The sequence below is a fragment of the Quercus lobata genome, chromosome 6, assembly GCF_001633185.2.
Source record: "Quercus lobata isolate SW786 chromosome 6, ValleyOak3.0 Primary Assembly, whole genome shotgun sequence".
Lineage (NCBI taxonomy): Eukaryota > Viridiplantae > Streptophyta > Magnoliopsida > Fagales > Fagaceae > Quercus > Quercus lobata.
In genome coordinates this window covers 41,787,749-41,813,274 of record NC_044909.1, presented here as the reverse complement: position 1 = coordinate 41,813,274, position 25,526 = coordinate 41,787,749, and the positions used below count along the sequence as shown (strand labels likewise).

The 25,526-nt window shown below is 34.3% G+C and overlaps 1 protein-coding gene across 1 annotated transcript; it reads right to left on the bottom strand.

Annotated features, from left to right (window-relative positions):
• Window positions 1-14,999: 14,999 nt before the first annotated feature.
• Window positions 15,000-19,783, bottom strand: LOC115995284 (uncharacterized membrane protein At3g27390). The gene is made up of 9 exons (XM_031119790.1): window positions 19,196-19,783; window positions 18,895-19,003; window positions 18,589-18,784; window positions 18,321-18,454; window positions 17,699-17,987; window positions 17,502-17,608; window positions 17,202-17,376; window positions 15,881-16,329; window positions 15,000-15,268 (listed from the first exon to the last, which is right to left on the bottom strand). The coding sequence occupies exons 1-9, from the start codon at window positions 19,284-19,286 to the stop codon at window positions 15,124-15,126; spliced, it is 1,695 nt and encodes a 564-aa protein (XP_030975650.1). The 5' UTR covers window positions 19,287-19,783; the 3' UTR covers window positions 15,000-15,123.
• Between the last annotated feature and the right edge of the window lie 5,743 nt (window positions 19,784-25,526).

Below are 25,526 nucleotides of genomic sequence, written 5' to 3'. Positions count from 1 at the left end.
TCTACTGACATTATTTACCTCTCGGCTTTCCAGCAGCTGAGGTGGATCCCAAGAGATTACGACCATTTGAATCTCCCCTTATCAATTTCAACAGAAACCGGGTATACCCCAGAGGAATAGTGACATTGACAGTCACATCAAGTTCATACTCCCTGAAAATCACCAAATAGCTTGACTTCCTAGTGGTGGATTGCCCGTCATCGTATAATGTGATCATTGAGAGATTTACACTCAATCGTTGGAAAGCAACAACGTCTACGTACTACTTGAAGGTAAAATTCCCAACAGAACACGACATAGGCGAAGTCAAAGGAAATCAAGTATTTGCCAGAGAATGCTACCAAGCTGTTCTAGCTACTAAGGAGAAACATGCCTGGATAATCGAGGAGGAAGAGAAGGAGAAGATGGAAGCCCTAGAAATGGTAGAATTGGTAGATGGAGAACCAACGAAGACGATGAAAATAAGGATGACCTGAATAATCAAATGAAGGAGCTGGTACAGTTTCTTAAGGAGAACCTAGTTATTATCGCAAGGAGTCACGAGGATATGCCCGGCATAGCGGCGAAAGTTATTTAGCATCGTCTGAATGTCAATCCTAAAAGGAAGCCTGTTTAACAAAGACGACGAGTCTTTGCCCCTAAACGTAACAAGGCCATCATGGACGAAGTGGATAAGCTACTTGCAACTGGTTTCATCTGAGAGGTTTACTACCCTGACTAGCTGGCTGGCCAATGTCGTCTTAGTGAAGAAAGCAAATGGGAAGTGGAGGATGTGTGTGGACTTCATCGACTTGAACAGTGCCTGCCCTAAAGACAGCTTCCCGTTGCCAAAAATTGACCAGCTTGTGAACTCCACCGCCAGGCATAAGCTCCTCACTTTTATGGACACCTTTTCAAGTATAACCAAATCAAAATGTCGGAAGAAGACCAGGAGAAGACTTCCTTCATCACCAGTCAAGGTCTTTACTGCTACAAAGTGATGCTCTTTGGGCTAAAGAATGCGGTGTATGTTGACGATATTCTCATCTAGAGCAAAGAAGAGGACACACACTTAGATGACCTTAAAGAGATCTTCGCAACCCTCAGGCAATACCAAATGAGGTTAAACCCTAGCAAATACACTTTTAGGGTATCATTAGGAAAATTCATCAGGTTTATGGTGTCTCAGCAAGGAATAGAAGCCAACTCAGAGAAGATACGAGCCATACTGGAAATGACCTCTCCAAAGACAATGAAAGAGGTACAGACACTAACAAGGTGGATCGCTGCTCTCAACAGGTTCGTCTCAAAAGCTACAGACAGATGTTTACCCTTCTTCAAAATTTTGAAGTAGGCTTTTGCCTGGATGAGTGATTGCGAAGAAGCCTTCCAGGAGCTGAAGCGCTATTTAAGCAGTCCTCCCCTCCTCAGCCCATCAAAGGAAAGGGAAGATTTGTTTCTATACCTGGCAGTATCAACCACAACCGTGAGTGCAACACTAATCCGAGAAGAAAATAGAATACAGCTCCCTATTTACTATGTGAGTCAAGCATTCCAAGGAGCTGAGGCAAGATATCCACACATGCAAAAGATTGTCTTCACCTTAATTGTAGCTTCACGTAAGCTTTGTCCCTACTTTCAGGCGAACCCCATTCTGGTGATGACGGACCAACCCATAAAGAAAGCAATGAATAAGCCCGAAGCGGTAGGGAGGTAGTGCAATGGGTGATCGAGCTGAGTCAATTCGACATCAAATACTAACCCAGAACAGCCATCAAAGCTTAGGCATTGGCAAACTTCATTGCCAAGTTCACCCTATCATACAACGAAAAAACACAAGATGGATAAGAAAGCTGGACAATACTAACAGATGGCTCGTCAATTCAGAAAAGAGGAGGAGTTTGGGTTGTCATCAACACTCTTGAAGGGGAAACCCTTAAGTATGGAGTACAGCTTCAATTCCTCACTACCAACAACGAAGCAGAGTACGAAACCATACTAATAGGACTCAAGACTAGGAAAGCCTTAGAAGCCAAAAGCATACTCCTTAAAAGCGATTCCAAGCTAGTGATAAGACAAATAAGGGGAGAATATGAAGCAAAAGAGGGCAGGATGCATAAATACCTCAAGTTGACAAACCAATTGGTCCAAGAGTTCAACCAAGTGGACTTCATACAAGTCCCCCGAAGCCAAAACTCAGAAGCAGACTAGGTGTTAAGGCAAGCATCGTCAGAGGAAGGAATGGAGTCGCCTGATTTGAAAATGGAAGTGCAAAGGCATCCAAGTATTGAAGAAATCCACACTTTCATGATCCAAAACCAAAATGGTTGGATGAATTGAATCCTCTCTTTCCTACGAGATGGACACCTCCCAGTAGACACGGACAAAGCGAGGAAGGTCAAGAAGCAAGCAGCTAGGTTCACAATCCTAAATGACATTCTGTATAAAAAGGGGCTTTTCCATGCCCTACCTAAGGTGCGTCGAGGAAGACGAAACCAAATACATCTTGGAGGAGGTCCAAGAAGGAATCTATGGAGAAGGAAATATAATAATCATATGAGCTTCTTAGTAAGCAAGTTGGTGGATATAATAATCTTGGTTTTACCAAGCAAGATCATAAAAACTATTTACACACTAAGCGACAGAGAGACATGGAGCATAGGGAAGCTGCTAGCTTGGGATGATATTTCAGGCGTCAACTTAAGGAAAATCCTTCATATTATTTCGTGACTCAATTGGACTATGAAGAGTTGATTACTAATATCTTTTGGGCTGATGCAAGAATGATCATTGATTGTAGCCACTTCGGTGATGTAATAACATTTGATACAACGTATAGTACAAATAAAGATGCAAGGCCACTTGGAGTATTTTTGGATCTCAATCACCATAGAGAAACTGTTGTATTTGGAGGTGTGCTTTTATATGATGAAACGATTGAATCTTTTGTATGGTTATTTGAGACCTTCTTAGAAGCAATGTTTGAAAAGAAGCCAATCACTATTTTCACAGATCAAGATGCAACAATGTCAGCTACAATAAAAGTGGTCATGCCTAAAACATATCATGCATTGTATAGTTGGCATATGTGGCAGAATGCTGAGAAACACTTGGGTCATTTACTAAAAAATGAGTCTCAATTTAACGATGATTTCTTAGCATGTATCTATGAGTATGATGGTGAAGATAAGTTTCTTACAGCTTGGAATGAAATGCTAGATAATTACGATGTTCGTGAAAATAAATGGCTAATTGATCTATTTAAATTAAAGGAAAAATGGGTCCAAGCATATGTTAAGAGAACTTTCATTGCAAAATGAAGACAACCCAGCTTAGTGAAAGTTTCAATGCTGACTTGAAGGATTGCTTGCGAACTAATCTTAATATAGTAGAGTTTTTCACTCATTTTGAAAGAGTTGTCAATAAAAAACGAGATAAGGAGTTAGAATCAGAATACAACTCTAGACATAAATTTCCAAGATTGAAGCTCAAAAGCTCTCCTATGCTTAACCAAGTAGCAACAGTGTACACGCCTACGTTGTTTGATTTATTTTAGACAAAAGTTGAAGAGGTAATGGCACTTCCATCCTAGAACGCAATGTGAGTCAAACATATAGTTATGTGGTTAGAGTTTTCAATCAATATGGAATATGAAGTCATGTGGAATCCATTAGATGAAACTCTATCTTGTAGTTGCAGAAATTTTGAGTCATTTAGTATTTTATGTAGGCATGGTTTGAAAGTTCTTGATGTATTAGATATCAAGTTGATTCCTAATAGATATATCATGAAGAGGTGGAGAAGAGATGCAAAAGATGGAAGCGGAAAAAAGTGCACAACACATAACATTAAGCTGGATACTCGACTAGAATATGTAGATCGGTATCGAGATTTATGTTCAAAAAATATTCAATTGGTAAATGAGGCGCGTGAACCTAAAGATGGCCATAATATTGTAAGCTTAGCAATTGCGTATTTGAAAAAAAAAAAAAAAAACTTTGTGACCTTAGGAATTGCAAAGCTAAGGTAGAAGAAGACATCATTAGGCCTTCCACCGATTTTACAGACAAAGAAGATCAATTATGTGCTTCGATTATGATTGTACCAAAAAGGATAAAGAAAAGGGAGATTTTATCATAATAAAATGCGTAGGACGAAATCATGGATAGAAAAGATGTCGAAACCAAAGGAAGGCACATCAAAAAAGCAAACAAGGAAAAGAAAAGTGCAGGAGATAATCTTCTAAATTATCCTTATTTTCATCATTATATTTTATTTTTACACATTAATATAGTATACTATTATTGTTGCTAAACTAGTACAATTTTTATAGGAAATATATGCACATGACATCATGGCACAAAAGAAAACTGAGGATATCTCTTCTGGAAATATTACTAGTTTTACACAACTTTTAATGGTAAAGATATTTACAATTATATATTTTACTTTGATATTAATAATAGTTTAGATACATGATTTGATAATTTTAATGCTAAGCTTGTAATATATGTAATGTGTAATTGGTTTTTTTTGTCATCAGCTTCTACAAGTTCTGTATCACATCAAGGAGGCTCATCAGCAAGTGTTGCATTAGCATCACATTTAGAGAGTATATCAAGCGTTGTAGGCTCCAATGACAAGTGGATGGAATGAGATGGTTCATAAAGTCAAGCCATTTTTCTAGTTTAGGATCATATTTTATAATCTATGACACATGTTGAGATTAAGTGCTCTTGTTTTGTAATTTTCCTAGTTTAGGACTGGAGTTTTGATGGTCCAAAACTTAGTCACATTTGGTCACATTCAAATGTTCAAACTTAGCCACATTTGTGACCAAGTGTTCTAGTTTTGTAATTTTCTTACTTTAAGATTTAAGTTATAATCATCCATAAATTTCCTTTTGTTACCAACTGACAGTGATCTGCATGTCTGATGTATCTCTGCATGGTGTTAATTTCTGCATAATTATTTGTTGCTGTAGAAATTTTTATGTTTTTCTGCATAATTATTGTTTCTACAAATTGTAATTTCTGCATAATTACTATTTGTGTTTCTGCATAATTACTGTTTCTGCATAATTACTATTTGTGTTTCTGCATAGTTGTTGTTTTCTACAGAAGATTTCAGATGTATTAGGAGTAGATCAATTTCCCTCTTTCTTATGGTTCCCAATAATATCACAAACAAGCCTTTTAAGGTACTGTTCAAACTGCTTTGATGTTGAGTGCACAAGGCACAAACACTTCATAACAATGCAATAAATTGGTATACAAGTCATAGATTAATTAAAAACACCATGCTTCATTGCTAAAGTCTCGGATTACAAAGAGAATTACACCAAAATTTAGGCATTTTCCCACTAATACATACCAACACAAACATTCTGCCAAAACCTACCTGTTAGTTTTTAGACCCCTTAAAACCACAATCAGATTAACCTAGGTAATTAGCCAAGTGATTACTTAGTCCAAATTACAAGTCTAGGTTATCACAATCAAACAATCATATCATGCATAGCAGCGGAAAGATAAATAACATAACGATATGATAACCCAGGAAAACCAAACCGGTAAAAACCTGAGGAGGATTTAACCTAGCTATCCTCAAGGTAAAAAGCAAATCCACTAGAAAGAATCGAAGTTCATACAATAAGATTTACAAGCCCCCACGCTCAACTTCTTATTGCTACCCACCAGTAGAACTTACTGACATAACCACGTGCAAGCTCCGAATCCATAAACTCCTTCTTTCTTTGGCATTTGCAAAACACAAACACCCCCATTTGTAACTTTGAGATCTCACTCAAAGGTTTAGCAATACAAACTCTCCTGTTTGTGACTCCAAGACCACCCTTGAAGGTTTAGATCATCAACACCTTTGATGACAAGAGAAGGCAGCAACTTCTACAACACCGGATCTTGAGATTCTTCAAGGAATAATACTGGTAGAAGACATAAGAGAGCTTTTCAGGAACAAAACCCTAAATACAAAAGAGGCACACTCTTTTCTCTCTGAAAAGTCACATAAAAACATGCTTAGGGTTTCCTTTATATACTGGGAGAAGTAGATTAGAAACCCTAATCCTTAATGGATTTGAACTGCTGTTTGGGTTTAATTAAAATTCTACAGATACGACTTTCGATCGATCGAGCCTGTCTTTCGATCGATCGAACCAGTCAGATTATGAAATCTTCTTCCTGCAGCTTGTATGTTCTTGAATCTTGACTTGAATCACCTTGAGTATTGTCTAATAATATTTATAGACTCTAAGATCTATATCTAGACAAGTTTATGTTCACGATTTGCTAATTGTTCTAAACATTTAGAACTTAACACTACCAACATACACCAAAATTATGGCCTTTTCCCGCTAATACCTACCCACCTAATGACCCATTTTCCCCCCACCTATTTAGCCAACCAAAAGAAGCATCAAGCAGAGTAGCATCCCACTTATCACCAAAGACAGCCCCAAGCAAATGAGCAGCATCTTCTCTCTCTTCCTGTAGCCTCTACTCTGTTGCCTCTTTAACCAAAATCATGAAAAACAACAACAAATAGTATTAGCAAAATACTAAAATCCTTGAAACTAAAAAAGACCCACTAAAGAAAATAGCTATAAAATAAAAACCCTTGTGCTCTCTGATCTTCCAAAACTAAAAAGCATTTGCACCCTTGTGCTATCACATAAACAACATACATTAAAGAAAAACAAATTGTACTCCACAGATCAATTTCCTCTTGAATCAATATAACAAGCAAAAACACAAGAACCAAAAGTAAAAAACAAACATCTCTAATAAAGGCAGACTTGTGTACTCGAACCACTCTTCAGCCCCTTGAAATGCTTATGATTCCAACCACAACACACGTTACAAAAGAAGCACCACCTAGTATTGTATTAAGGCCAACATCACATGTACCTACACCCATAAACGAGACAATGCTTGAAAAGAAATCAAGAGCACCATTGCCAAGAGAAAGCAGAGTAACCTAGCGATTGTAGGAGACAATTTTAGTAAACTTGATAAGCTTTCAAGTGAAGAACAAAAGTACTTAGAAACCCAGAAACTGAAAAGAAATTTAAAAACTTTACAAAGAAATTTAAAAACCCAGAAACTTACCCAGAAATTTGGAAACCTGTAGTGTGAGGTGAGCGAGGAGTTGAGTTCATGGGTGATGGATTGAGCTTGAATCCAGTGTATGCCTCATGAGTCATGACCCATGAGCTTGAATTCATGAGAGCAAGGAGCTGAGTTCGTGGGTTAAGGATTTCAATCTATGTGGTGAGCAAGGAACTGAGCGAGGAGCTGAGTTAAAAGCTTGATCAAATCGTAGCCTTGGCACAGGTGGTACTAGTGGCATCGTGACGGTGGGGCGAGAGAGAAAGTCGAACCTTGGAGAAGAGAGTGAGAAAGAGAGTTTGAAAAATTCATATGGGTTTGGTGAGAGAGAAACTTTGGTTTGTCCGATTGAGTTAAAGAGCCTCTAGTTTAAGTGTTTAAACATAGTTAAGTGTGGTTTGGGTTAAGTTATGACGTGACACGTTTTTTTACCCTTAATGGTTTTCAAAATGACCCTGTCCGTGAAAATGGACACTCTCCATTTCAAAGGGAAATAGAGAGGCTCCGGATCCAAACTAAACACCCTAATTGCCAAGACCCTTATAGTTGTAGCTCATCTGACACGTTTTGGTGTTTTCATTGAAAATGTCTAAGATTGAAAGCTTCTCCCCAACTATCAAATCATTAGAATAAAAAAATTAAAAAAAAATAATAAAACTCTAATAAAAAAAATAAAAAATAAAACTCACATATAAATAAACCTGAACCCAATTTTGGAGAATTGTTTCTTGGTATCATTAGAAAAATAAATAAATAAATAAAACTCTAATAAAAAAATAAAAAATAAAACTCAAATATACATAAACCTGAACCCAATTTTGTAGAATTGTTTATTGGTCCAATCCTCCGTGCTTTGTTCTTCACCCGCTTGGGTCTTTTGGGCCTTCCACTTGGGTGTGGGCCTGATGCTTGTTCAGACCCTTAACCGTGCAGCTGTTTTGACATATGACATTAATGTCTTCCATCAACTGAACATAGCTTGAGACAAGGGTGTTGAGAAATTTCTTGAGGTCGATTGTGGGCTTCGTTTGCTTCCTCTTGGATCGTTGGGAATACTTGGGCTTGAATCTTCTAAGCTTGAGATTTGCAACTTGGTGGGCTTGAATCTTGACTGGAATTCCTTGTCTTTGATTGAAATTGCCTAGGCTTCAGCTTTGCCTTAGACCCTTGTTGGTCTTTGATGATTATCCTAATAAATCCTTAATCTACATGCACATAGTAACGAATTTTGTAATCATGATGGGCCCAAATGTTGGGCTTGGGCTTATCCATAGCAAACAATGTTCAAACAACAGATTTTATAATCATGATGAACCCAAATGTTGAGCTTGGGCTCATTCATAGCAAACAAGGTTCAAACAAAGGCAAATAAAGACCAAACACATGCAATTATTCCATGCATACTTAGGATTGGACCGACCTAAGTGGGTTCTAAATTAGCTTGTACATGTAGGTTGAAAATAGGCTATAGGTTACCCACAAGTTAGGACATTATATTCCTCCCAACTTATGACATAAGGAATGGTGTGTTGCTCCAAATGGTAAGATTTGTACGTTAACACATTAACAAAGAAAATGATTAAGTTGCTTATGGGTGATGGGGTGGTAGATTCACTAATGGGTACCCGAGTCTAAGGAAGACCATGATCCATGACTACAGCTACCTTGACTTCCAGGCAATACATATATAAGAACACATGATTTATGGAAATTTAAGAGATGACATCTTTCTAGTCTCCAGCTTATGACTAGAAAGTAGAAACCATAGTGGTGGTGGGGTTTTATCCTTAACCATATTCGTATCTGCTTTCGGGTCGTGGTTCTAACCAATCACAAATGGTCAAAGTGGGATGGTGAGTTTTGGAAAGTAGTAACAGAGGTTTTAGAGTGTAGTGTAGTGGTTGGGTGTAGCTGCTGCAGAGTTCTAATGGATTCGGTGCATTAGTTGGTATAATCGCACCTTTGTATGAATAATGCTAAGAGTATAACAAATCACACAACTTTTGCATAATTTGCCCATGTGACAAGTTGTGAGGTGGAGTTGTGATCACAATTTTTCTCTACCACTCACAACTCACCACGTAGACGAGTTGCGACAAAAATTGTGTAATTTTTTGTGTTTTTAGCATTATTCTCTACGGTAATTATATCTTCTTTTGAACATAGGTCAAGTAACCTTCATATGTCCAAGCTTGTGACAATACCTGCATTCAACAACAGTAATGTCCTATAGTTTCCTTGATAATTATCGCAGGAGACTTCCTTGGTTATTGGCATAAGGATTCGAAGATTGAACACAGTATTTAGAATGTTGTCTGACACTGGCAATAATTACAAACTCATCTTCCATTTTCTTGTGAATAATAATGCCCCTTCATGTTTCTTCTGCCATCAACTCAAATGAAACATCATCAACAAAAGGATAAGTAGTACGATAAAGAATGGAAAGCTCTCACTAACTCAAAATCATCTTGCAATGCCTTAAAAATTAAACAAGACATGCATGTTTCCTCTCTATACTGATAATACAACTCAACAGCCACTGTACATTTGGGTTCCATGAGGGCTAAACTAATTAATCCCAAGACACTTCAACATAAAAATCAGAGAACGATTGTCCTTTCTTTTAATTTGTTTCAAATTGGTAAATAATATCTCAATTTTGTGTCTTTTTGTAAAATCAGTTTGAGCATTTCATCTTCAATATATATATATATATATATATATCCCAAATTTCTTTTGAAGTTTCATATAAGTTGCATGCTTGTTGAAGGATCACTATATCAGCCATTCAAATAATAATTTTTCTATTATTAATCTCACACTCTTCTATTTGTTATTCAAAATCTTCATCCTTTTTACCCTATGTATCTAATTAAAATTTTTTTTTTTTTTTTACTAGTATCATATATCCACAAACCCTTTCTTTTAGAATATTCCACGTAAGAAAGACTAATGACTATGGATTAATCCATTCATCTGAATAGAGATGGCTGAGATAAGCAAGAGGTGCCATGCCTAAATGCAAAATGTTGGGCCGAAAAAAAGCTTATTGCTTAATTATGTAAGCATAGCATAAGACAAGATGTCTTCTCTCATTCATTGCACATGGCAATGAGCAGTGACAGAGGAAATCCAAATTAAGCGTGATGCTGAGTGCTGACTTGTTGAGGTGCCAACCGACAACTGAGAGATCGGCTCTGACATACGAGTGTCTGGGAAAAGGCTAAAAAAACTTTTTGTTTTTTTTTGTTAATTAGATTTTTGTCCCTAACTTTTTTATAAATAATTTAGATCGAACTCATTTGATACGGGTAATTAAATAACAGTTTTTATTTTTTTTTAAAATATATATTAGTGAAAAAATGTAAAAATATACGTATAATGTTATTTAAAAACTAAAAATATATATTTAAGTTTATGTACCAAACGGACCATTAACTTCTAGATTTTTTTTTTCTCAAAATAAGCTAATTTTTAGTCATATATTTAACATGCTTTTTGTCTCAACTTCTTTTACAAATAATTTAATTTTTAGATTTTTTTTTTTCAAAATAAGCTAATTTTTAGTAATATATTTAACATAAAAATTATTAAAAATTGTATTGTTTTTAAATAAATAATATACAAATAAATTACCAAAAATTACAAGACTACGAACCTACACATGTGAACTATAAACATGAAAAGAACTTCTCATTGCTAGGGCTAGAAACCGTCGGGGAAGAACAGTCAAAGAAAAGACTTGAAAAGAGAAATAATATTTACAAAAACCAAAATAGGCTCTAATTGAGATCAGCTCCCAAAGCCCAAATATATAAATAAAAACATGATTATAAATCTTTTTATTTATTTATTTATTTATAATTTAATAGCTGCAACAAGGAAGGATTTAAATAATTGATATTTTTGTTATTGTAAAGTTGTGATTTATAACTATATTTTATGTTGGTTTTATTTTATGACAAAAAGTGTTGTAATTGTTTTAATTTTATTCCTTGTATTTTGTAGGATTTTATTGTATTAGGTTTAGTATTAAGTTGGTGAAGAATCGAGTATGAAATGAAGAATCAGTACAGTTTCGCGACTAACTCGCAAGAAGTTCGCAAGTAAAGTTCACGCAAAAAAGGGCACGTGAGAAGCATATGCTGGAAGTTGAAGAGTTGTGCCAAGTTGTTAATTTCGCAACTATCTCACGAGAAGGGCCAACCCGCGAAGTACCCGCGAAACATTCTGCCTGGAGGATTTTAAGTGTGACTTTCTTACCCTTCACCCATACTATATATATCCTCGTTACCCACAAAAGTATGAAAGACTCTTCAAAGAAAAAAACCCTAGATAGATTTTCTACAACACAACACACCCATCTTTTAGAGAGAGAGCTACTCTTCCTTAGGGAGAAATCATTGTAGTATCTTCTCATTTCCTCTCCCATTGTCATACCTTGAGAAGAGATTTGTATCCAAACACAAACCACACCTATTCAGAGTGTAGTGAGTGTTTTGGAACTTGGGAAGCATTGGAGATTTGCCAAAAGAAGCCGGTGAGGCTTGGCGGATGCAATTGGGCATATTGTGGGATTCAGAAAGTTAGAGAAGACATGACTCCAAGAAGTCCGTTAGTAGCAAGAATTTGGAGGGCTCAAGTACATTGGTAGACTAGACTTAAAGGGTCTTTTGTTATTTATGTACTCCAACTTTATTCTCTAGTGTATCGATTTCGACTTAGAGAGTTGTGGAGAAGTTTTTCACTGAGTTCTTCAATTTTCTCTTCGATAACACGTCTCGGTATTATCTTGTGGTTACATTTCTCTTTCCTTACTCTTGTGCTTTACATTTATTATTGTTGTTCATATTTATGCACTAGAGTAGTTATCGGTTCATTGCGCACATTTACTCTTGTTCTACACTTTGATTAAGTAAGAGTAGAAGCAATCTAGCCATAATTTAAAATTTGGGGTCTAAACAAGCTCATGTGTTTTTAACACAAAAATCCGAGCCCTTTCAGTTATAAATACTAGAAAATGCCAACAAGTTGAGTTACAAGACTCTTAATAACTATTAAACTAAGGCAAGAAAGAATATTACTTTTGAAACCAATTATATGAGTCACAAAATGAAAACAAAATATTTCATAACTATCATAGTGGTAAGTTAATAATAGTAAATCATAAAGTGGTGTAAGTGATTGATTTAATAAAAACTTGTGAATTTAACTGTTGTAAAAAAAAAATTAAAAAATTAAAAAATTAAATTTTTTTTCTTTATTTTTATATATAGCATTAGAGCACTTGCAGTTAAGTAGTCAGTTTTACGCATTTTATCTCAAAAATCTTCCACATCGCAGTTAAGCTAAAGTTGTCTAACTATTCAATGTTGTTATAGTAATACATAATAACCGTTCATTTTTGTGTGTGTGTGTGTGTGTGTGTGTATTGTGGCTAAAATGCAAACTATACTATCAAAATTTGACTAAAATTCATTTAGTCCTCTAATTTTACTTTCGTTAAGTTTCAAATTTATTTAACTTAGACATTTTGTCCAATTTTGGTAAAAAATTACCATTAAAAAAATTATTTTCACGTGAAAAAAGTCTATAAAATTAATAAAAATATTTTATAGGTTTTTGATGTGAGAATTTTTTTAAAATTTTTTTTTTAGTTAATTGCATCTTTAATGGTAATTTTTTTTAACGGAATTGAACAAAGGCATGAATTGAATAAATCTGATTTGATTTAGGTATTTGATATTTGAGAACTTTGTGGGTTTGTTAGTATTGATAATAAAATGTGTGGGTTTTGTTTTGGTGTTGCTTTGAGCCATTTGACCGGTTTTTTTTTTTTTTTCCTACTTATTTGGCTTCAAGCTTGATGGTTTAGTTGATAAGGGCGGTTGGTCGAGGAAGAGAGAGATATGATTCGAGAGAATAATAAAAAATTGATAAATAAATTGTATTTTAATGAAAATATAGTGTAAAATAATTAATCCGATGTAGGGTGTTTTTAAAAATAGTTATGTAAAATAGAAAAAATATATATTTTTATACTAAAATAGATGAATGAAAAAAAAAAAAAAAAATCATGGCGTTTGTTACTAGTGGAGTGAGTAACCAGAACGAATGATTATTGGAACAGATTTTTTAGTGGCCTGCAAATAAATGTTTGTTACTAGTGGAGTAAGTAACCAGAACGAATGATTATTGGGGTACGTAGCATTTTTTTAGTTGCCTACAAATAAATGTTACGAGAGGTAGGGGTTAACCATTTTTTTTAGATTTGAGGTAGGGGTTAACCATAGGTAAAGCCATCCCAGCCCTATCATTATAGCTGTAGTGCTTCCCTTTTTGTCAAAATTGATGTTTCAAGATCATTTCCATCGTTTTCTCCCAAAAAAGAAAAGAAAAAGACATGGCCTCAGCTCCAGCAACTTGTATACGAATTTATGCAGGGAAGTGTAAAGAATTAACTACCCTTAAAGTCTTTATTTTTTAATGATTCTTTCCCCACTTTAAATTATTATAAGTAAAATTAGTAAAGATGGAATAAATTCCTTCCTCTATACATATTCTTTGGAATTGCAAAAGACCAGCTTAGTTTATCACATTCTTTTCTTCTTCTTTTTTCCTTTTCCTTTTTTATAAATAATTCGATAGTTTTTATTTTTTTATTTTTTTACAAGATAGAATTTCTACTCTAGCCTAATCTAAGTGTATATATATGTGAAACTCCCTCCTAGAAACTTGAACCCGGGCCAAAATGGCCACATGGCCATAAAATCCTAAGTATATAGTTAGTAGTTCTAGTTACTAAACTATATTATTTACTAGCATCTCAAGTCTAAGAGACTCGATTTTCATGATCTGATGTGGCATTTTTTTCCTACTTGGAAATCGAGTCTCTAAGACTCGATTTATAAACCAAAAAAATTTAAAAAAATTTCAACTCTCACGTACAAGCCAAAATACACAAATTTATTTTTTAAGAAATACAACAATCAGATCAAAAGAGAAAGAATCAGATCAGATGAGAGAGGCGAACTGCCCAGAATGTATTAGAGAAGAATCCAGAGATTAAAAAAAAAAAAATTAAAAAAATTTTTTTTTTAAAAAAAGGAGAAGAACCTGGATCGGTCGGCCTGGGTCGCGCACGGCACGCGCGGCCTGGCCATGCACGACCGAGGCCTAGGTCACGCACGTCGCGCTCGGCTTGGCTTGGGTTGCGCATGGCGCACGCGGCCTGGCCGTGCGCGACCTAGGCTAGGCAGCGCAGTCCGCTGTGCAACTTGGGTTCTTCTCCATCAGTTTTTTTTTTTTTTCTCTCTCTCTGGGTTCTTCTGGGTGCTGCTTTGAGCTTTATATGGTTTACAAATCGAGTCTTAGAGACTCGATTTTCATGTGACCATGTGGAAAATATGCCACATCAGAAATGATTAGACCATGAAAATCGAGTCCTGAGACTCGATTTATAGGCCAAAATCGAGTCTTTTAGACTTGAGATGCTAGTAAATAATATAGTTTGATAACTAGAACTACTAACTATATATTTAGGATTTTATGGCCATTTGGCCATTTTGGCCTGAACCCCGCTATTGCCCCCCACATCCTATAAACACTTATACTTGTGAAGTGACCACCACACCAAGAATGTGCGGTGGTAAATAATTCGATAGTTACAAGTAGTGAGAGTGGATTTGAAGTTTTAAACCCTAAATATTCTAAAAAAGGGGCTAACTAATTGAATTACTAGGCTCTAAGCAATTTATCACGTTCAATACCTATGTAAACAGATTTACGGCTGCTTTATGCTCTTATCTATTACCCATTAAGGGCGTGTGTTACGGGTTTTTTTTTTTTTTTTTTTCAAGGTCGTGTTCATAATGGTTGTGCGGTATAAATTGATTCGATTTCAACCTCGATCAATATATTTTTACAGCAATTGACAACCTAAAGAATTCACAAACTAAAAGCATTTTTAATTTTTTACAAAAGAGCAAAAGACACTAAGTTGAAGTTCTTCATCTTAAACGGAGACAACTGATCTTAATGAAGTTGATCTGCTGCAATGCTCCTTCTCTAGGGAATAAGTGATCAGGTCCTTCACAACTTGACGGAATCTTCTTCTGTAAGTGGGGAACTTTGATACGCTTCTTATCATTCCAATCATCCTGCAAACACATACACTATTAGAATACATAAAGGATATATATCTTTAGAACATTATAAAAGAAGAAGAAATAGGATTAGAAAATTTCTCTTAACATAACTAAAGATAAAATTCAGTTGCTTGTCAATGAGTCCATTTCCACTTCTGGGTTTCATGTTAAAAAGCTGTTTCAAATTCTACATCATATAAGTGATAATTCTATTTTCTTCATTGGCACGGCAACATTTGACAGAAAAGTTTCCAGTGCTTGGGAAAAAAGAAGAGGGGGAGGGGGACAGCATACTCCATTTTCTCAGATGTACAATGCAGCATAAGCAATCATATTGGTTTATAGCCAAAAGGAAAATCAAAGTTTCCTTGATTCTTAAATTAGCCAGAACCCTAACTCTTAAGGTCCATAAAAGACAGTAATGTGAAATCAGAAATTCTCTCCATTTGATTTCTGTGAAATTACGGAGATTCCAAATTTTCATTGTTTTTTTCTATAATTTCATTACAATCAAACAAAGAATCAGTTGCTAAGAAATGTGAACTTATAGACATAAAATATAAATATATGGAAAGTTTTGCTTCTCTAATTACGTGGAGTTGAAATGAAAGAAATAGTTCATACCTTCTACTAATACCCTGGATTTGAGCAGCTCTGAGGGCATCTTGAGGTGCTAAACTTCCATTTTCCCATGCTTCCATGCGTTGTGTGTTGCTTCCGAACAGAACTGCTTTTTCCAAGAACCTCACTTCATCCTCTCCCAATCTTATGACCCTAATCTGTTCCTTTAGGACCATTACAGGATTAAAGAACCAATCCAACAATTTTTCCTTTGGTCTATTGAAGTAGGTTACTTCAACACCATCAAGCAGCAACAAACCACCTGAATTGGCTTTGATGGAATTGAGAAGAGCCTGCAAGAAAGAATAACAAGGCAAGCCAACACTAATAATGGCTGCTTCATCGCTATTCTTTGCCGGCAACCATTCATAGAGGTCAGCTGTTGTTATTACATCAGCATCCAAAAGTTCTCTGCCCCTCATTTCACAATACCTCACCATACTTTCCCAAATCTGTTGCATTGAGAAAAAAATACAATAAATTATTTCATTTGTCATCAAATAGTACAAGCAAAAGGGCAAGTTGCGAAAGAACTTTTTTATAATTCAGAAAGATGTCTCTGCCAATTTTAATTTTGAGGACACTTATTTATTTACCAACTATAAACACTTTGATGATTTTGAGCCTGTTAAAATTGGCACTACTGGTCAAAGAGACTCTCTGGGTATAATTCTTCTAAGAATAAATAACATCGCTAATGTTCAAACAATATTCTTGGGTAAAAAGTTATTTTTAAGTTCCCTATCTCTAAAATAGCAAAATACTATAAGTTAGAGTGTAGAGTTCCTTTCCTATGACCAGATTTCATAGTAGTCAAAGTCATATTCTCTAAAGGTCAAGCTTTATCAAGATGAGGTAGAGTATATATTATTACAACTTTCTTCTTTATTTTAATAATTAACATAGTCTTTGTGAAGATTTTACAATTGGACATTTCAATAGATGACTCATTAATATAATTTTATATACTATTGTACACAAATAGAACCTGCACCATGTAATCTGGCCTGTGAAATTAACAATTCATACATATCCCAAAAATATTATTAGCGGGTGGCAGGAAAATGATGTATATTGTTATCTCAAAGGTTGTGAGATTAGAAAGAATATATTATTGTGTATATATATACTGGTGGAAATAAATTGAACATATATAAAAAACAAAATTAAAGCTCAATTATATTTGTTTGAAAGCTAAAGTCAAACATTGTGTAATATATACATCTAGATGGATCTGATGGATCTAAACTATTGAATAATTGACTCATAATATAGAATAAAATCAGAAAAAAGTCCACGCCTGCCACACAATATTGAAGCATACCTGTACCACTTTTACTTCTTGTATGGTCTCTATAACTGATCTTGAATTAGCTAAGCTTGGCATAAGCATTGCAGGTGCTTCTGTGGAAACAGAATTGATTTTGCCTACAGCCACATGATTCCCTCTAAAAGAAAACTCGGATGATTGAGCAATACTTTTCTTTCGATACAGGGGCCTGGCTGCAAGCAACGTGATTCTTACTGTTAAAAATTGAAAAGAGAAAAGAAAATTGAAGTTCTAAAAGTTTAGCTTAATAGCATCAATACAAAACATGGGAGAATGATAGGGAAAAATGATTACTTTGGAAGGACAGTCCCCTCTCGAAGATAGAGCCAATCATTCGTGTACTCATCAAATTCAGCAACCATTGCAATCACATAAGCTAAACCTCTCCGGAAAGATCTTTCCTTCATCCACAAGAAGGTTAAAGGGTTAGTTTAGTTGCAGCAAAAGGCATAGGTTAAATTACAGAGGAATATATTAAAGTATCCACAAACCTGATATACTATAACTGAAGCATACAATCCAATGAAAATGCTTGAAAAAATCGCTATTAAGATACTCGCCACTACAAAAATTGGCCACAAAAGGATTGTCAAACCAGCAATGGGGATGCAAGCTGTTTCAAGAAATGGGCCTTCTCGGCTAATTAGATCATGTATCAGTCGAAACCAGCCCTTGAACAACATATATGGACTCTTCACAACAGCAATTGCAGTGTAAAGAGGAATGTCCACCATTAGCCCCATTAACCCAGCAATGATGCATGCAGGTACATGAATTAACCTGCAAGATATATCGAGAGAGTTAGTTCTGAAAGAACTGCTGCTTTCACCAAGGATGGTCTCAACCACCCAATATTTGTTAAATTTTAATTTGTGTTCCAAAGAAGGTAGAGCTTAGCTCATCAACTAAGTCAAAGAATCATATTAAGCACCCCACCCTTGGCCAGGCAGGGCCTCCAATTTTTTCTCAGCCCTAGCTAATGAACCTACTAATTTCAAGATTTAATAAAAAGATACTCCCACACTAAGCAACAAAATAAATATACATGGTTTTCTTTCTTAATTGCAAAGGTAATAAGATTATAGTTAATATGATGAATTACATCACCATTACCTAAGAGCTCGAAGCTCATTTGAAGCAGGGGATTCCCGCAACTCCTCCAGGTAAAGTGGGTATGAATGGTAACATATGTCTGCAAAATCTCTAACCACTGTACAACTTCCTTTAATGGTGCCCCATGTTCCGTCCTTTGTATTCATCGAAATAAAGTAGGTATGAACTTGGTCAAACAAAAAGAAAAAGAAACAAAACCCAAAAGCCAACAGTGGGTGCTGAATCAGAGAGAAAACTCAAACAAAAAAGGCAAAGTCCAAAAATTTACCACAATACAGTGTATGAATTTCTTGGACTCATTGTCCTCTCTGAAGGCCTCAAAAGCAGAAACCCATGGAGTGAAGAATCCATACCCCACCCCCACAAGAACACTCCCAGCAATGCTTAGACCCAACCATAAACCAAACAAGGCTGGTAAACCAGCCAAGATAGCAACTTTAAGTGGTGAGTCAAATCTATTAGTCCTGTAATCACCACACCAGTTACCTTATCAGGTTAAAAATTCACAAACCCATATTATCATAATCACCAAAATTTACAATCAAAATTCAAAAAAGTTATGAAAGGTAGTTACTTTATTAGGCTGTAAACTGTCCAGGCAGCATGTGAAGGAAACAGACTAAGAATTACCCCAACATTCCCTATTACCAGTATCAGAGCAGCAATAGGACCCACAAGTAAACCTACAACATTTATTGCAAAACCAATGTAAGAATCAACAACCCATAATCAAATTCACATGAAAAAAAAAAATAATCAGCAGAAAGATAATTAGAAAGTACCAAACAAAATATACCCCAAACACAAAAATGTTAAAAAAAAAAAAAAAAACTACATAGAACTTAAAAGGTAGAAGGAAAGAGAGGAAGGGGAACCTTTAAGAGCACCCAGACAGAGAGCAGAGCAGAAAGCAAACACCACATAGAGGATCCTCAACCATTCTTTAAAAGAGTGTGGCAAATCCATACCAAAAGATCACATAAAGCAACAACAATAGCACCATGAAAGAGATATTATTCACCGAAATTAGAGTATCTGATAGATTTATATAGCTTCTGAAAACGATTATGTATAAGGATATAACAACAAAGTAAAAAAACAAACAAACAAAAAAAGGTACAAATATTATTTGTTGATATATATGAGACAGAGAGAGCCAAAGAGACAGAGAGAAAAAAAGCGATTGAAGTTGTTTAAGAAGAGACGTGTACTGCAATATCCAAAGGTGACAAAAAAAGAGAACAACTGAACGAGACAGAGTCCACACGAAAACCAAAAACCAGATATTAGGAACGACAACAAGAACCAGAATACTACTCTCTCGTCCTACAAATTAAAATTTAAAATATGTATATATATAATATAATATGTTTCAAAATGAAAAATAAATAAAAATAAAAATAAATCTTTGGGGGAACATGTGAATTTTTTGTCGTTTGTTCCGTGCGCCGTCGTTCCGTTTTCTAAGTTCTAACCTGTACGCTCTACCTCGAGCATATCAAAGTAAAACGATTCGAGAGCCAAAACCCCTATTTAAATCTAGGGTTGTGCATGGGTCAGATTGGATCGGGTTAAGGGAATTTTTTGACTCAACTTACCATGGTGGGTCAAAAATAATTCAACCCAACCCAACCCAACCCACATGGATCGGGTTGGGTCGGGTTGAACTCATGGGTTTGACAAATTTTTATTATTATTATTATTAAATTTAGTAGAAAAAAAAATATATTAATATTTAAAAAAAACCTAAAGATTAGTATTAATATAACTCCTTAAAGGCAAACAACACTAATGACTAAACAACAATAGTAATTTATTAGGATTTATGTGAACTAATTGGCTTTTATATAAGATAGAAAGAACTGGCTATTTAAAAAAATTTATATATATATAGGAGGAACTGAGGAAATACTGCTCTACAGCTGTTTTTTTTTTTAATTATTAAATATAATATATATAAGTGCCCTGCAATTGATTTTAAAAAATTATTAAATATAAAATATATTTTAAGTATATATTAAATATGGGTGGGTCGGGTTGGGTTTGGCGGGTTCGTAATTTTATGACCCAAACCCAACCCGACCCGCCATAAAAAATTTTTTTGTAACCCAACCCAACCCACCAAGCCTTAAAAACCGACCCAACCCGGTGGGTCGAGTTGGGTTGGGTCGGGTTTGACGGGTCGGTGGGTTTTTTGCACACCCCTATTTAAATCCAACGGCTCTTGTTAAAGGTGTTTATATTTTTCATTGTGTAAAGCCTGCATAATAGTGTTATTCATATGCAACTATCACCTTGTCATGTTACTTTCTCTCCCTTCTTTTTAGTGGTTTGATCATTTTTTGGGGTCTGATGATCTAGTGGCCTAGTTAATATACAATTTTAGTAAGTTTTATTTAGTTTAATTGGTAAAATTTTTAATAATTAAATAAGAAATTTGAGATTTAATTTCCGTCTATATTAAAAACAAATTAATATTATCAGGAGTTGACACCATAGGTTGAAACTCTCTAAAAAATAATTTTAATACCACTTATGGGAAGTATAAAAAATCACAAAAAAAAAAAAAACATTTTCTTTTTCTGGAAAGACTTTCCTAAAATAATTCAGTAGCAAATGTTATCAACGTATCGGTTAATAAATTCAAGTTTTTTTAAAGCCTTTATAACGGTGAATGTTAAGGTGTGTTCCTAGGAAAAAATTAAGGAGAATATAATGGATCTTTTTTCTCTCTTTTTTTTCAGAAAAAAAGACATCATCAGTTTCGTTAAATCAAATAGGCCAAATTGAACCACATGAAAAATGTCTGGTGGTAGCACACTTTCTAAAGATTGCATTATAGCAAAAGAACCCTCAACAGAAAGTAGCAAAAAATAATATAAAGATAGAATTTTTTTTTTTTTTTGAATTGAAAATTTGAGCATAACGGTCGTGAGGAGTGCAGACCTTAATAATATATGGCCTTGACAAAGGCATGGGAACTCAAGTAGAGGTCCTAGGCTGTTGGCCATGTGCCACTATATTAATTATATGCTTAGTATGTTCATAGACAGGGTATACATAGTTAGCATATATAAAAATAAAATGCCTTTCCCAAACAGCAATTTTGATGGGCTTTTGGGGAGATCATAAAGAATATTATAGGGAGGTCACAAGTGTGTTAAAAAATGCGACAAATGCTGGCCCACAATAATGCAATTTGACCTTGACAGTTTGATGCTGACTTAGTTTTAGGGACTCAAATTGATTTTGTGGTGGTCCTGTATAAGAGCATCCACAGCCGAAAATTTCATCATATCCTATTTTACTATCTCAAAAAGCTACTTTATCAATTATACAATACAATTTTACAATACATCCAACACCCCAACTTTTATATCCCTATTCAATACATTAAAATAATATATCCACGTAATAAAATATATATATTTGCAATAATAATCTCTCTCTTTCCTCTCGTTTCTGTCTCTCTCTCTCTCTCACACCGCCGTAAACAAACCCAAAACCCCACACAACCACCATCAAAACCCCATAACCCCACCACTGCTGCACCCACTCAACCTCTCTCTTTTATATTTTTTTTCTCAAAAACTCATGCACAGAGAGAGAGAGAGAGAGAGATAAATATAGAAATGGAATCAACAATCTTTCATAGAAACCATGAAAACCCAACTTTTCTGCCATCCCCAAACAGCCACAGCTCAAACAGTAGCACCAGTAGCAGTGGCAATGGACTCCAACAACAACAACAACAACAACAACAACAGCAACAACAACAGCAACCCACACCACCTCCAACTCCACCATCATTTCCACGCCAAGCAACAAAACCCATCACCAGATCCGAATCGGCCAACAAGTAGTCCAAATGCTCACCGAGACTGCAACCCCCACGCAACCCACCCACGGCAAACCCATGCAACCCACGGCAAACCCAAAAAAAATCCAAACAAGATGCTATTGTAGAGATGCCACGGCAACCCCAAGCTATGGTGTGGTGGCTATGGGGTTTTGAGTCTGAAGAGAGGAGAGCAGAATGAGAGAGAGAATGAAGATAGAGAAAAGAAAAGAAATAATGAGAGAGAGAGAGGAGAGAAAGTATGAGAGAGACAATTAAAAATTAATTTTTAAAAATACCATTATGCTACAGTAGCATCTTATTTATAAGATGCTACTGTAGCACAATTGTAAAAAATTTTACAATTTCGAATGTTTACAAGTCCGAATGTTGGTGAATTTTGGCCTTTAATGGTATATTATCTCAAGATATAGGATATGCAAGTTGGGCTGCGGATGCTCTAACACTTTAAAATCAGAGACACCGTTTATTCAGGAAAAAAAAAGGAAAGAAGAAAAGACTACTAAAAATCAGAGACACTGTTTTGGCTGCAAAATAAATAAAAAGAGATCTCGAGGGAATTTTGTACTTTTGGTGATTCTGTGAGGGACGAATGGAATGATTGTGAGGATGGAAAAATTGAGGGTAACCCAAAATGAGTAGGCAGAAATTGATTTGTCAAAAGGGACGTATCACTTGAATTGCACTTTCACCTTGTCAATTGCCATCGATTGATTGAGAAGCAGTCAAGTCCACATAACCGATGTCATTGCGTTATGTTATGTATTGGAAGAATATTACCACGTCACCTCTCACCTGCTCTATTCAGACTAGGCTACATGTCTTTCTTTTCATCATTTTTACTCGAGTAATAGTAGAAACTCTATAATAACAATTAATAAATAAATAAATAAAAACTACAACATTTTTAAATGGCCAAAATTTGCCTATAAATTTTGTAATTAATAGTTACAACTTTTACTAGAAAAAATATGTCTATATGGGATTAAATTATATATTTTTTATATTTTTAATATGTATGTCAAATTTTATACCAATCAGATGTTATTTACTATTTAATCTATATTTTTTTTAATATATAATTTGATTGATAATAGAGTTATTAATTTTGTTCTTCTAACAAATTTACAAGTACGAAAGATATAAAAAGAAAATGTAGTCAGATACAACCAAATTTGTGACTTCCTTTTTTCTTCTCAAATTAGTACATGCTATATCATTTAAATTAGAGATTGTGATGGGTTTCTAGTATTTGAGGTTTTGTAGGGTTGGATAATTTTATTTCATAGCTCATAGTATATTTTTAAAATTCAACATTAACCTATTATTCAACTATCAGAGATTTTACTAATTGGATAGAAATATAATTGATTATTGTATTTTAAAAACAAAATTTTGAACATTTGTAAATTAACTAAATAAATTGAATAAGTTAAACAAAATATTATACCAAACAGGGCCACTTAACTGCCTAAGTTCGACTCTATTCTTATTTTAAAAGCTTGTATCCCATGCATTTGATAAATTTAAAAATAAACACATTAATTAATCGAATTACTAAAAAAATATATGTAATTAGGTGCATGTTAAAATTCTTGCTTAAGTTTAACACTACCACTTATGAGTTATGATAATTTTTATCCTAACTTTTAAAAAGATAGAACATGTGATGGTTTTTGTTAAGTAGATATATGATTGGTTTTTTATTTATTTATTCTTTATAATTCATTAATATTGGACTCTTATTATTTTATACTAATTAACTTACTTGACACAAAGATTAAAAAACTTAAGTGTACACATGGCACAAAATTAACCTATAATTGAAATCTAATTTGAAATCTAATTATATTTTCTCTCAGCTTTGACTCTCTCTCTCTCTCTCTCTCTCTCTATATATATATATATATAGATTTTAAATGTTTATGACTGAAAACCAAAGTGTTTTTCCTCTTTTTGTAGGAAACAAGAGACAAAAGTTTAAAGGAATACCAATCTTTTTCTCTAATTATATGTAAGATCTTAAGAAGGAAAAGGTAGATGAGATTGGATAGAGACTTCAGTTTCACACGGCATTCTTTAATTCCTTGTAATACTTTTAAATATAAAATTTTGAAGTAATGCTACATTATCATTTTGATTAAAACTAAAATTTTTTTTCCTAACAAAATGAATAATATCTCTAGACGATGTATCCATCAAAAAAAAAAAAAAAAGGAGAAAAATCACTTTACAATTCCTCCCTTATCTTAGAAACTTACCAATTTTTCCTTCTATATTTGGAAAATGAACAAATATCCTTAATCCATTACTTTTTCATTTAAATGCAGTGTAATTTTTTATATCATAACAATATATTCACTATTCTTCAACTTTTCCATCCTTCATACCAAGCAAATATAGTGAAAAATGCAAATATTATTTATCCTCCCATTTTTCTAAGGATAGAAGGTTTGAAAATTCTTGAGATTCTTCAAGTAAGCACCCTAGAAGTCCAATTTTTCTATTGATCTAGTGATTAAAGAAACTAGTGAAACCCTAGAATAATTGTTTTTAGTTTTAGTTTTTTCTTTTCTTTTTGACACCTTCTTAGCCATTGAATTAATTACGAGAGATTTTAGGTTATGTTGGAGCTAGCGTTCTTGGAGAGTTGCAAGAGTATTTTAGTAGGCATTTTTTTAAAGGTAAGTAACATTTTTATTGACTAGTTATATTTTTCTTTATATATATATATATATATATGTATGTATGTATATTTGTTGAATATTCTTTTGTCTTTCTCTACAACTTAAAAAAAATTTATTTTACCTACACGAACTTGAAGAATTCTATAATTATTTTCTTATTGAAATATATAAATGAATTTTATTCAGTTGGTTATTTAGAAATTTTTATTTCCTTTAGACTCAAATAGAACATGTGCAGATTTTGAGAATGGAACCTAAGATTTAATTGAATTATTTGTTTGAACTGTAATCTTATGATATATGATTTTTGGATATGGACTTAAATGAATTGGAGAATTGGATAAATTCTAGAAATTTATTTGTACAACTTGAGAAAGGAGTGTTGTAGAAAATATTTTACATTGGACACTCGGTAGTAGAGTGAATAATTAATATGTATAGACACCAACCTTGCTTGGCCATGAGACCCATCTCTCCTTCCAACTTTTGGCTTGCACAGCTTTGACCACTTGGTCCAATAGATTTTATGGTTGGACCCCTTGTTCCCCCACCGAAACCTAGTAATCATTGATTGCCGCTCCGCACACCATTCTTTGGCAACTTATTAAATTGTATAAGCGAAAGCAACTCCGTTTGTTTTTATTGAAACCCTTATGTGAA